Source organism: Boleophthalmus pectinirostris, unplaced genomic scaffold (assembly GCF_026225935.1).
Source record: "Boleophthalmus pectinirostris isolate CB_2022bp ecotype Guang Dong unplaced genomic scaffold, ASM2622593v1 HiC_scaffold_6, whole genome shotgun sequence".
Classification (NCBI taxonomy): Eukaryota; Metazoa; Chordata; class Actinopteri; order Gobiiformes; family Gobiidae; genus Boleophthalmus; species Boleophthalmus pectinirostris.
This window is the reverse complement of record NW_026571447.1, coordinates 30,363,990-30,376,090: the sequence shown is the minus strand read 5'-3', so window position 1 is coordinate 30,376,090 and position 12,101 is coordinate 30,363,990. Positions and strand designations below refer to the sequence as shown.

Genomic DNA, 12,101 nt, shown 5'->3' with positions numbered 1-12,101 from the left:
TCGCCTGCGGTCAGCTGACGGTCTACACTGCATTACATCAGTTTGGATGTGGAAAATATTTTATTGACTGGATTTAAATTATTTACACCTTACCCTACACCAAACAAAACAAACATGATTGAATCTCTCCAAGATTCAGAGAGGCAGCAGTCAAGGTTTTCCTCTTTTTCCATTGTTTTTCTATCTTTATTGAATGATCAGAACAGCTACTTTAAAGGTATCCAAACTGCTACTGTAAACCACAAATAAGTCTTTAAGCAGATGATGCACTACTCTTCCTCTCCTCTTCAATGTCCTTCCTCTCTTTAACAAACTGTCTCCTTTATAGATCAGTTCTCTTCAATCTCAGATTACTCCATCAATTGGACCGGAGCCCTCCTGGCATTCCACTGCAATCAACCAACATCAAATACATGGACATCACAGTTTTCACCAGCCTCAGAATCATATACTACTCTACAAATCAAAAATGACCTACAACAAGGAGGAATCTTTCTCATTTCATTAGATTCATGTGTCTAAACATTTTTTTATGGAAAGATAAACTGAATTTTTACTATTAATACTTTATTTAGCCAATAAACGTCAGCATATATGAATGTGGACACACGCATGGTTGGATAAAGTAAAAAACAGGAATCAAAAGTGGCAGATCTACCATTCATCAGCAGTCTCATTAAACGGCACAAGTGTTCTGACTAGATGACAATAAGCACGCCCTCTAAGCCTGGTGGGAATTCATTAAAATGACAGTTTCCACCTATCTGGAATAAATCAGACTTCTTGCAAAACAAAAAGCACAGTAAGGGCATAACTCGTCTTGAGAATATAACTGACAATGGGATATTTATCACATTTAAGACTCGATTTAGTCTCTGGCAATGTCCACTGATACAAAATTTAGGAAGGGGTTATGCTAAAACTTATCAATTTGGTTTCCCTCCCAATTCCTGTATCCCCCTCATTGTGTCTGAGACTTTTTGTACTCATGACCGTGGACCAAATTACTGCTAATATTCAAGCTGTACACAATAAAAATTGTTATGTATGTATGTTATGTCTTCATTTATTTGGAGAAAGGTAATCTATGACTAAAAACTGAATTGAATTTAAATCCTTGTGTACATGGGTGTAAATCCCAAACGACGTACACAATGTCAAATAACGTCAGGCATGGAGGAATACAGGAGGAGTGTGGTGTTGACCCCTGCCCTTATCTGTCTACACTCTTCCATACCCAAAATATAGGGTTTGGGGGACTGGTGTGAATGGGTTTCACTGCCCAAAAACAGTGGAGTTCATACCATGCAGTTGTGCAACTTTAATAGATTTTAACGCCACATTTTGGGAGAATCAGTCCAACCCCTGGCTAAACCTATCATCTTTGGGAGAATCAAGACAAGGCAAGGGTATTTGTATAGCAGAATTCATACACAAAATAATTCAAAGTGCTTTACAAAATAAGAAATACAATAAAATCACAATAAAAACAAATCAAAACATAAATGATCATAAAATTAAAAAGACAGAAAGACATTAAATTAGAGAGAAGAGGGCGGAATGAAAACCTTTCTGTCATACGCAGCTAAACAAAACTGTTTTGAGCCTGGATTTAAATAGCATCAGAGTAGAGGCCTGTCTCACATGATCAGGAAGACTGTTCCAGGTTTTAGCTGCATAAATCTGAAACGCTGACTCCCCATGTTTAGTCCTGACTCTGGGCACCAGCAGGAGGCTGGTCCCTGAGGTCTTCAGAGTACAGATGGTTCATATACTAACATGATGGAGCTGTACTTTGGTAATCTGCCATGGAGAGACTTGTACACAAGCAGAGCCGCTTTAAAGTCTATTCTCTGAGCTACAGGGGACAGTGCAGAGCCTTGAGCACAGGACTTATGTGCTCATACTTCCTAGTTCAAGTCAGGACCCGAGCTGCAGTGTTCTGGATATACTACAGCTTCTCACAGCTCAATCCAACTCCTGGCTAACCTAAACTCTCAAAGTCTAAAGCGCAGCACTGTCCTCCACACCTGCCTTGCCTTTGTGACCCGGCCTGAGCAGATATCTGCAGTCTCTACCCTCTGTACTCTTCCCTTTTCTCCGTCTCTCTTATTAATTTACCTTTATGTTATCTGCGTTCTTTCAAGATACCTAATTTTTGTAATGTCTGACCCCAACATATTACCTCAATGGTATTTTTATAATCTAGCTATTGCAGGCCTGGAAATTATCAATAATCTTTCTACCTTAAAAGGAGCCAGTTTGTGAATGTCATTGTGATGCCTGTTAATGTTAATGTCCATGCAGTGTTTGTTAAATGCTGCCCTTTAAGGTGCGTTAAAGTCTTTTTAAATTTGATATGTATTTTTTTCAAGTACACGAACAAAGTTTACCACCTACCTTTGTTACTCATGTATCTCTGCAGTCTATCGCTGTATGGGCTTTCTCTTCTCTTACTGGAAACGACAAATATAAATAAATAAAAATAAGCAGCTACACTTTTTGCAAGTTTTCATGACTCATCTAAAATGAGCTCACATGGATCTAAAAGGCGCGTCTGAGAGAATGAAGTATTGTCTAAGTGGGAAGCATTACAGGTGACACATGAATAACATTTGACACGATAAATCATGGTTTAATAAAATTAATCCAGGTATTATGCAAGGTTTAAACTAAGATTTAACCAGGACTACATGCAAACTAGGATTAAAAGTGGATTTAACCAGGTCTAAAATAGGGCTAAACCGGGACCTAACCAGGTTTAAAATGGTACTACAACGAGTCTTGGCAAAGTCTTAGTGAAGAAACAAATACTAAAACTAAACTAAGATATAAACAAGTCTAATCCAGGTCTAAACCAGGATTAGACCAAAGACTCCTAAATCCCAGACCCACCTGCGAAACACCAGGACCACGATGATGGCGATGACGACGAGGAGGAAGGCGGCCCCTCCCATCACGGAGCCCACGAGCAGAGGCAGCCGGTGCTCGATCTGCTGGGAGTGCTCCTCTGAAACACGGAGAGAAGAGCTGTTCACGTTAACATGCATAAGATATCAGCCAACAAGGCAAAAATAAACCAGGCGCATTTTAAATTAAACTTTAATGAAGTCTATTTGTGAACAACTGCATAATGTGAAAGATCTAGGATTTGGTCGTTTCTTTTTGATTTGAGGAGGACAAACATATGATATAACTAGGTTTAGATTAGAACTAAACAAGGTCTAAATTAGAACCAGAATAACAAAAAACATTCATTTTCAGGCTCATCCACAGATTCGAAACACCTTTTTTAGATATTAAAGCAAAGCAGGATGGACCTCTATCACACAACCACCCCACTCTCATCCCCAAGTGTATTTTAATGACATATAATAAGGCTCTTTCTTGCAGATTTAGCATTGATAAAATTAGACCACTGAGAGCTATCTGCGTCTTATTGTCTGATTTGGCCCTGCTTTTATTATAAGTAAAGGAAAAATAAATACATCTCTTCATTTATGTCAAACCTAATAATTCAAGTCAATAAGTGACATACGTATCTTGTGCTACAGATCATTTTGGTTGAGGTAGTAAGCAAACTTCCCAAAACAACTTAAAAAAAAATTTCTCTATTGAATTCAAATCTCTGTAAAAGTCTTGAAATGTTCATAATATACAACACAAAATAACACTGTGCATACCCAGGGGCAGAGTGGTGAAGTAGATGGTGTTGCTGTAAGGTCCAAATCCACGTTCGTTTCGGGCTCGGATCTGGAAGGCGTAGATGGAGCCGGGGACCAGTGAGCCCACACTCACTGTGTTCGTCTCACTGAAGATGGTGTGAGCACTGTCCTCATCTGACCCCTGAGACACAGGGCAAAGGGCAAAGGTCATGATGCTATATGGTTACAGTTTGCTTAAGGTGTTACTGTAGTTTTGCATTCTTTTAATCCTTTCCAACAGTATTTATTCAGCATTTCTTAGATCAGAAAGAATCACATTATACAGTTGCGTTACTCCTATTACCGTATTTTTCAGACTATAAGTCACACTTTTTTTCATAGTTTGGGTGGTACTGCGACTTCTACTCTGGTGCAACTTATATAATAAAATTTTCACACTGACAGACTCAAGAGGGCGCTCTAGTCTTGTGTGTCAGTATCTGATGCTCCTATTACTCCTGTACTACTGTCACTTGGTTCTACTGCACATGTCTCCTGCAGAAAAGCCTCTGTTCTGTCTGTATCCTGTCAGTCGATCGCACCATTACTTCTGTACCACTGAAAATAAAAAATTTAAATGACTTCAGTGAAAACTGAAACCATCCTGTCGGGATTCAGAAAGGCTGAAATAATTCAGCTACACAGAAGAGGAAGCGGCGCTCCGATTACCTCTGGAGGTCACAGAGTTGCTCAGAAGTGACACTGAGGATGAAGAATTCAATAGATTTAGAGTTTTGGAGTGAAATGGAGACTTTGGTAAACTTGTTGTGTTTTGTTGTTTATGCTATAATTATCTGAAGAACTGTTCATATGTGACATAAACACCCTGTTATTCTCTCTTCTATTGTTATTACTATAACTTGATGAAAGATGAAATGTCAGTTCCTGATCTCTAATTTTATAAAATAAATTTCCCCAAAAAAGTGCGACTTATAGTCCGGTGCAAATTAAACAAGCAACCACCCAAATACCAGATGCTCATTTAAACAGGTAAATAGGTAAAATGCATTATTTGCTGAATAGTTTTGTCTTGAATTGATTTGTATCAGAACTAGAACAAGGCCATGAGGTGATTTAAAAAAAACTACTTATTTGCATTTTGTAGCAAAATCAGTATCAAGTATCAAGATTTTTACTTAGAATCAAAATGGAGTTTTGTATCGTGAAAACACAACCCCCATCAGATATCCCATTACACTTTTGAACACGTGAGCATTTTCTAGTCACGGTAGATCTAACAGATAGTTGAATTGTTCTGGTAAAACTTCTGCACTTTGTTTGGAATTTTCCTACTTGATTTTACAATAATAACTACTCAAACTATTTTATTTACTCGTCCCTGAATGTTTAATTACTAAAAATTGTGGTAATAAAGGTGCGCTAAGTAACCTTACTGGTAGAGCGTACGTCAATTTGTCGTCTCCATGGAGATGCTATGGCTTTACCAGGAATATTCCACAGTGTGCTATTACACATACAGTATCTATCTCTAAAGAGACAAACAGGAAAGAACTCCAACTTATAGGTCAGATCTGTGAAGAGGCGGCATTGCTTACAGTTAGAATGCATGGTTTTTCAAATCAATAAAAACACCTGTTAGGATAAATGCTACATAAAATATCACAAAATATCACCTTAGAAACAAGCAAGCATATCCACCACCAGAAAAGTTACACAGTGCACCTTTAATATAAAGTTCATAAGAAGTTGGTTGATTAAATATACTTATACTGATATCCTGTCATTAACTGTCTAAATAATTAAGTGTGTCATTTTGAAGTGTTTTATGGAGCTGACAGGAGTGACCCACAGTGACCCTGAGGTTTCTTTAGCCCAGTGACCAGAGCTCAGAGAGAGAGAGAGAGAAAGAGAGGAGAGAAAGAGAAAGAGAGAAAGGGAGAGAGAGGGAGAGAAAGGGAGGGTGAGAGAGAGAGAGAGAAAGGGAGACAGAAAGAGAGAGAGAAAGGGAGACAGAAAGAGAGAAGGAGAGAGGAGAAAGAGAGAGAGAAAATGAGTAGGGGAGGGAGAAAAAGAAAGGGAGAGAGAGAGAAAGAAAGGACTGAAAGGGATAGAGGAGAGAAGGGGAGTGAGAGAGAGAAGGAGAGAGAGAGAGAGAGAGAGAGAGAGAGAGAGAGGGAAAAATACAAAGCAGCATGAGGCAGATTTGTTTACCCACATTCCTGCACACGCCCATGTCCACGATCACAGAATAACAATTTCAAGAAAGTTAAACTGCACTAGAGAGTTTACACGCCATTTGAACTACTTAGAATTAATGTGACCATTTTTGTACCTTAATTGTTTAGTTGTGCTTTTTGCTACAGTTCTGTATCTATTATTTTGCATTCTTTTGTGTTTTTTTTTTTTTTTACTTCTACAAAAGTAGAAGTAAAAAAGGATGAGTCCTTAGATCACCAACATTTCATGAAAACCAACAATATAAAAATATATGGAGGTGTGTATTACAAAACAGTTTCTTTTTCTAATTTTGTATCATCTAGTCAAGTGGTTCTCAATTTCTTCCCTCAAGTACGAGCCAAGAACTTTCCCCCTCACCTTGTCGAAGTAGCGGAGCTGGTACTCCATGATGTCTCCATTGGGCCGGTCGGGCTGAGGCCAGGACAGAGTGATGGAGTCTGGGGCGCGGCTCAGCTGGTGCATCATGGGAACTATACTGGGGACTGTGGAGGAAGCATAGGGAGAAAGTCAATGCTGAACTGGAGGCCTTTATCACAGAAAAAAAAATAAATAAATAATTACTTGAATTAACACAATTAACTCAATGTCTTCTGATGCTGCAGTTTATTTTATGGCATTTTCCTTTTGGGCAATTAATGAATATTAAAATGTTAGGTGATCTTTTTTTTTTTTGGTACTTTGCTTTTATTGGTAACATTTCAAACTATACAAAAAACAATATAACTCAAAAACAATGTAACAACAGTTTGGAGTTACGGGTTCTTATCTAAAAATGCATTTGGTCATGACACTTTAATGTATGATGTTGTTTTACTGGTGTCATTTATGAATGTATTCCACTTTTCCCATTGCTCATCATATTTATACCCTTTCAGTTTAACCTTTACAAACTGTTCTTAAGCCTTCACTATATGGTTTGGGTTAAATTTGACCCGGACCAAGAATTCCCTCATAGTAAGTGTCTATGCCAAATTTTGAACAACATATCTATTTAGAATGTCTAAATTGACTGTCCCACATTAATAAATATAATGTTTCAAAGAGCAGAAAGAGCATATTTTTCACATTTTCTTCTTCATCTTTCTTCTTTTGCATGTTTAAGACAACTGCGGTGTCCTAAGTGAAAACAAACTAAGAAGAAAAGCTCTCTCTCCCCCTTGATTGACTTGTGTTCTGACTTGTGCTCCAGGATAATCACTCCTTTCACTGTTTTGAGATTCCCCCTTTTCCCCTTCAAAAACCAACAAGTGTCTATTTCTGGAAACCTGGGACATGGGGGAATCTCAAAACAGTGAACTCTTGAACTCTGTCAACACTGTCCCATAAAAAAAATATACACAAACGATCTGTACAATTTCACAGTTTCAAGATTTCAAAAACTTCCATTTTCCTTCATTTGATCCGCACTGATAGATCTAAAATCCATCTCAACAGGATTAAACCTGAACCAGCCTCAGACAAAAACTTAATTTTTGTCTATTTTGGCAAAATTTAGAAGTCATCAAATATCAGGATAAAAGAATGATGCTTACCGTATTTTTACTACTCTTGAATGTCAAAACGAGTCAAATTTGAGCCGACTAGTATGCAAGGGTTAAGATTATATGTTATTCTTTCCATCACTGAAATACTCTCCACAATCCTGATCCAGTCTCGTTGTGCGGGTGGATCTGGTTGCAACCAACTCTTTGTAATTCCATTTTATAGACACAGCTAGAACAATTTTTGTCAGATACATGTCATGCTTCCTCACTACATCTGATATATTTCCCAGATACATCACAAGACAAGTGGTTGGAATTCCATAACCCAGAATACTAGTTAAGGCTGCGTTTAATTGTTCCCGATGTACCCTAATTTTCAGGCAACTCCAAAATACGTGTGTGATCAGCATCCATTTCTCCACACAACCTCCAGTGCTCCTGCGGGGTGGAGGTCTGCCTACTCTTGATTTTATGCGTAATGAAAAAACGTGTCAAATTCTTCGTTAGGAGATGTTTTTAGGAGGTAGTATGAGATTACATGCCAATTATTTTCTTCCAAGGTTAACTTAATAAGACCCAGGAGTTGTATACAAGACTGATAAATAAGGCAGTACAGGTTTTTCATACACATTTTTTTTTTAACCAAAAGGGATTGTCAATTTATGCACAAGAAACTTGAAACTTCACGGTGCTGGAAAGATTTTGAGCAGCAGCAGTATGCAAATGTCCACATGGGGGCGATGTTACAGAGCTCCAGGGAATAATTAGTAGAGCATAAATAAAAGTTAAACAGAGCTCAGTCTGGTCTCGCACATTAAGTAAAACAATGTAAATATAATGAGTTATACGTCTGGGTGAAAATGGCTATATGTTTAAGCTGAAAAAGTTTTTAAAATATTTCAATGGTCTTGTTGCATAATTCCCTATAGCAATAAGATAAAAATAAGGTAATGAAGGTCATTTTTACTGCAAAAATCTTCATGTTTGACCAAATACAGAGCCAATATAAATGAATAAAATCAATAAATCTAGTTTTATGTATCATCTTAAGTATCTTTTTTGCAGTGTACGTTGTTTTTGGCTATACGTTTAAGCTGAAAAAGTTTTTAAAATATTTCGCTGGCCTTGTTGCATAATTCCCTATTGCAATAAGATAAAAATAAGGTAATGAAGGTAATTTTTACTGCAAAAATCTTCACGTTTGGCCGAATACAGAGCCAATATAAATGAAAAAAATCAATAAATCTAGTTTTATGTATCATCTTAAGTATCTTTTTCGCAGTGTACATTGTTTTTTGAGCTTCCACATCTTTCATCGCCCTGTTGTTTTGTATTTTTGTATATTTTCAGTGTACCTGAGCCCTCCTGACACACTGTATTTCTTGTGTACATTGTTTTGTCTTTGATTTTGTGTTATTTTGTTGTATTTTTACAGTATACTCGCACCCAGCGGACCGTACATGAATACATCTAGTTTAACATGTCTTTTTACAGTGTACATTGTTTTGCCTTTCATCTCACTGGCCTCGTGTTGTGTTGCTGCTTTTGTTGTACCCACCTGACTGACTGGTGGTGAAATTGATGCTTGTGTATCGAGCTGGAAAAGGACTGAGAGCAGACACCTCGTTCATAGCCTGCACCTGTCAGTAAACACAGCACACGCACGTGAAATCCAAAGCCTTTTATTTACTTTAATGCGCCGCAGTGTTTGAAGAAGCAGACGCACGGACGGCCTCTGCTCTGTCAGCTGTTCAGGAAATACTACGACATGAAGAAATATCTGTCCTTTATGAATAAAATATAAAACATAGGTTATAGTGCAGGGGTGGGCAAAAATCAATAGGCTTGTGGTTATGTCCCATCTTAAACCAGTGAATACACAAAACATATACTATATACAAAACAAACCAGATTAGACAAATATTTTTAATGTACTAATTTTGCAGTACAGGCTAAAGATCTTACTCAGTTTAATCTTTTAGACAGTATGGCCACTTAAAAACTATGTATTTGAGCTGTGTGAGGAAAAAAAACACGATCCTCTCCTCCCCTTTTCCAGGAAATGTGTGAAAAAACAGGTTGACACTGTGTTGAACAACTGGACAAGCCACATGTATAAAAGCTGAGGGGGGAAAATTACAAACTACCAGGTTACATGTAAATGTTGTGGTGGAGACTATGCCACCTCATGGAGATACTATTACTTTGCCTAAAATGTTCCATAATATGGCATTAACCATATCTATATCCAAGCGACAACCATGTAACACGACAAGGGTAAGTTACAGGTAGGATTTATTGAGTTTATAGAGTTTTTCAAAAAAATTTTGACAAATAAATACACCTGTAAATGCATGCTTGTTTAATGCCTTACTGTGGAACATTCCAGATAAGAAAAAAATAAATAAAATTGACGTGGTTTGGTAGAATCAGCACAATTCTTAATCAAGATACACTTCATTTAACATTAGGGGTGTAAGAAAAAATCAATTCAGTGATATATCGTCATACTTAATTCTCGAATCAATTCAAAATGTATCTGAATTGATATTTAAAATAATATTTTTCACAAAAATGTATTAGTTACATTCACTGTTCTCATGATTTTAAAAAATAAATAAATACTGTGTTCTCCTGAAGGTGTAGTTGACAGTTTTATTAGAAGTAATTATTTGTAAGTAATTATAGTTTTATTAGAAGTAATTATTGATAAATCGCATCATTTAATGTTTTAATATCAGGATATATTGAATCGTGACATGCAAATCATCAAACTCAAGGCAATGCACACCTCTGTTTAACATATACGTATATTCTTTGTCTAAAAAGTGAATTCTAGGGAAGGGATAAGATCTCACAAGAAAAAAAAAATCACAAAAAGCAAAAATACTAAATAATCATTAAAAAATACAAAAATATGTATATATGAGGCCAAAATTATGAACTGAACTGTACAAAAAACTGTACCACTGTTCAGTTTTTTCAGCTCCAGTGTTAGTATTTTTACTTATTAATGTAAAAATAATGTATAGAGTTATTTTTTTCTTCCTTACAGTGTGGTGTGTTGTACCTGTATGAGATAGGTGACTCGGGTGAGCAGGTTGTTGAGCGTGACTTTGGTCTGCTTCAGGTTGGTCTGAGAGGGGCTGAACGTGACCCCCTCCCCACACCAGGAGCAAAGGGCAGGGTTAGAAATTGTAGGCGAGGGGCAGATCCGACACACCACGCCATACCACACCTCGCTGCGACCGCCCATGTCCAGCGGGGGGCGCCACCTCAGAGACACGCCTCCATCACCGCTCTCGTATTCCCAGGTCAGGGCCACGGGGGCAGAGGGAGGAGCTGCAGGCAAAGCAGAAGTTTTGACAAATGAACTTACATCATGTTGATAGGAATGTTTTAGACGTGGTTTAGACGTGGTTTAGACCTGGTTTAGATCTGGTTTAGCCCTGGTTTAGACCTGGTTTAGACCTGGTTTAGTTCTGGATTAATTATGTCTTAGGTTTGGCTTAGATCTGTTTTATACCAGGTTTAATACTGGTTTAGTCCTGGTTTAGATCTGGTTTACACAAGGTTTAATCTTGCATTATTCCTAGTTAATTCATTGTTTAGATATGGTTATGTCCATAGCAATAGTACAAGTTTAGACCTGGTTTAGTCCTGCTTTAGTCCTGGTTTAGATCTGTCTTAGTTCTGTTTTATACCAGGTTTCATACTGGTTTAGTCCTGGTTTAGGCCTGGATTAATCCTGGTTTAGATCTGTTTTATACCATTTTTAATACTGGTTTAGTCCTGGTTTAGATCTGGTTTAATCTTGGGTTATTCCAGGTTAATTTGTGATTTAGATATGGTTATGTCCATAATAATAGTACAAGTTTAGACTTGGTTTAGACCTGGTTTAGTCCTGGGTTAATCCTGGTTTAATTCTGTTTTAGGTCTGTCTTAGATTTGTTTTAAACCAGGTTTAATATTGGTTTAGTCCTGGTTTAGATCTGGTTTATACAAATCTTGGGTTATTCCAGTTTAATTTGTAGTTTAGATATGGTATGTCCATATTAATAGTACTATCTTAGACCTGGTTTAATCCTGGTTTATTTCTGGGTGTTTGCTTTTTTTTCTCTGACTCAGTGGTTTTTTTTCTGACTCATTGTTTTTTTTTTCTGACTAAAATTTACATTTGCTTTGTGTTGCTTGGTTTATTTGTGGTTGAGTCCTGGTTTAGCCCTGCATTATCCCTGGATTAGTCCTGGCTAAATCTTGGGTTACTCTTGGTTAAATGCTAGTTTAGATCCATATTTCCATTTTCATTAACGCTGGTAAAACCTGGTTTAATCCATTTACTTTTACTTAGTGCTGGTGTGGATTTAATTGGTTGGTACAGATCCTGATTTAGAATTATGGTTATCGATATATGTTATTGTTTACTGTGATTATACAGTATCGTTATCATGGGCTGCTGTATAGATATATTGCCAAGAGTATTTTTTGGTGTATTTTACTAAATTATTTTGTTATAGCGCTACAGTTTGGTGCTTGTTTGGAGGAAAGAAACCTTTTTATGCCACACCTTGGTCATTTTCACTGTTTTGATGATTAAAATGGGTGTGTTTCATATTAACTTTGCACAAGAAGTGGTTTAACAAAGACTTTTCGTATCACAGCCATGAGTTAGGCTTTATTTATTTTTTTATCGTATCGACTCGATTTGAAATGC

General features: G+C 37.1%; 1 protein-coding gene across 1 annotated transcript in view; it reads right to left on the bottom strand.

Moving 5' to 3' along the window:
• Positions 1-12,101, bottom strand: part of ephb6 (eph receptor B6) — an 89,364-nt gene that overhangs the window by 7,192 nt on the left and 70,071 nt on the right. Inside the window, 6 exon segments of the mRNA XM_020928116.2 lie at positions 2,401-2,456; positions 2,896-3,010; positions 3,684-3,846; positions 6,261-6,385; positions 8,946-9,027; positions 10,458-10,729. Of these exon segments, the coding sequence (XP_020783775.2) occupies positions 2,401-2,456; positions 2,896-3,010; positions 3,684-3,846; positions 6,261-6,385; positions 8,946-9,027; positions 10,458-10,729 (813 nt within the window).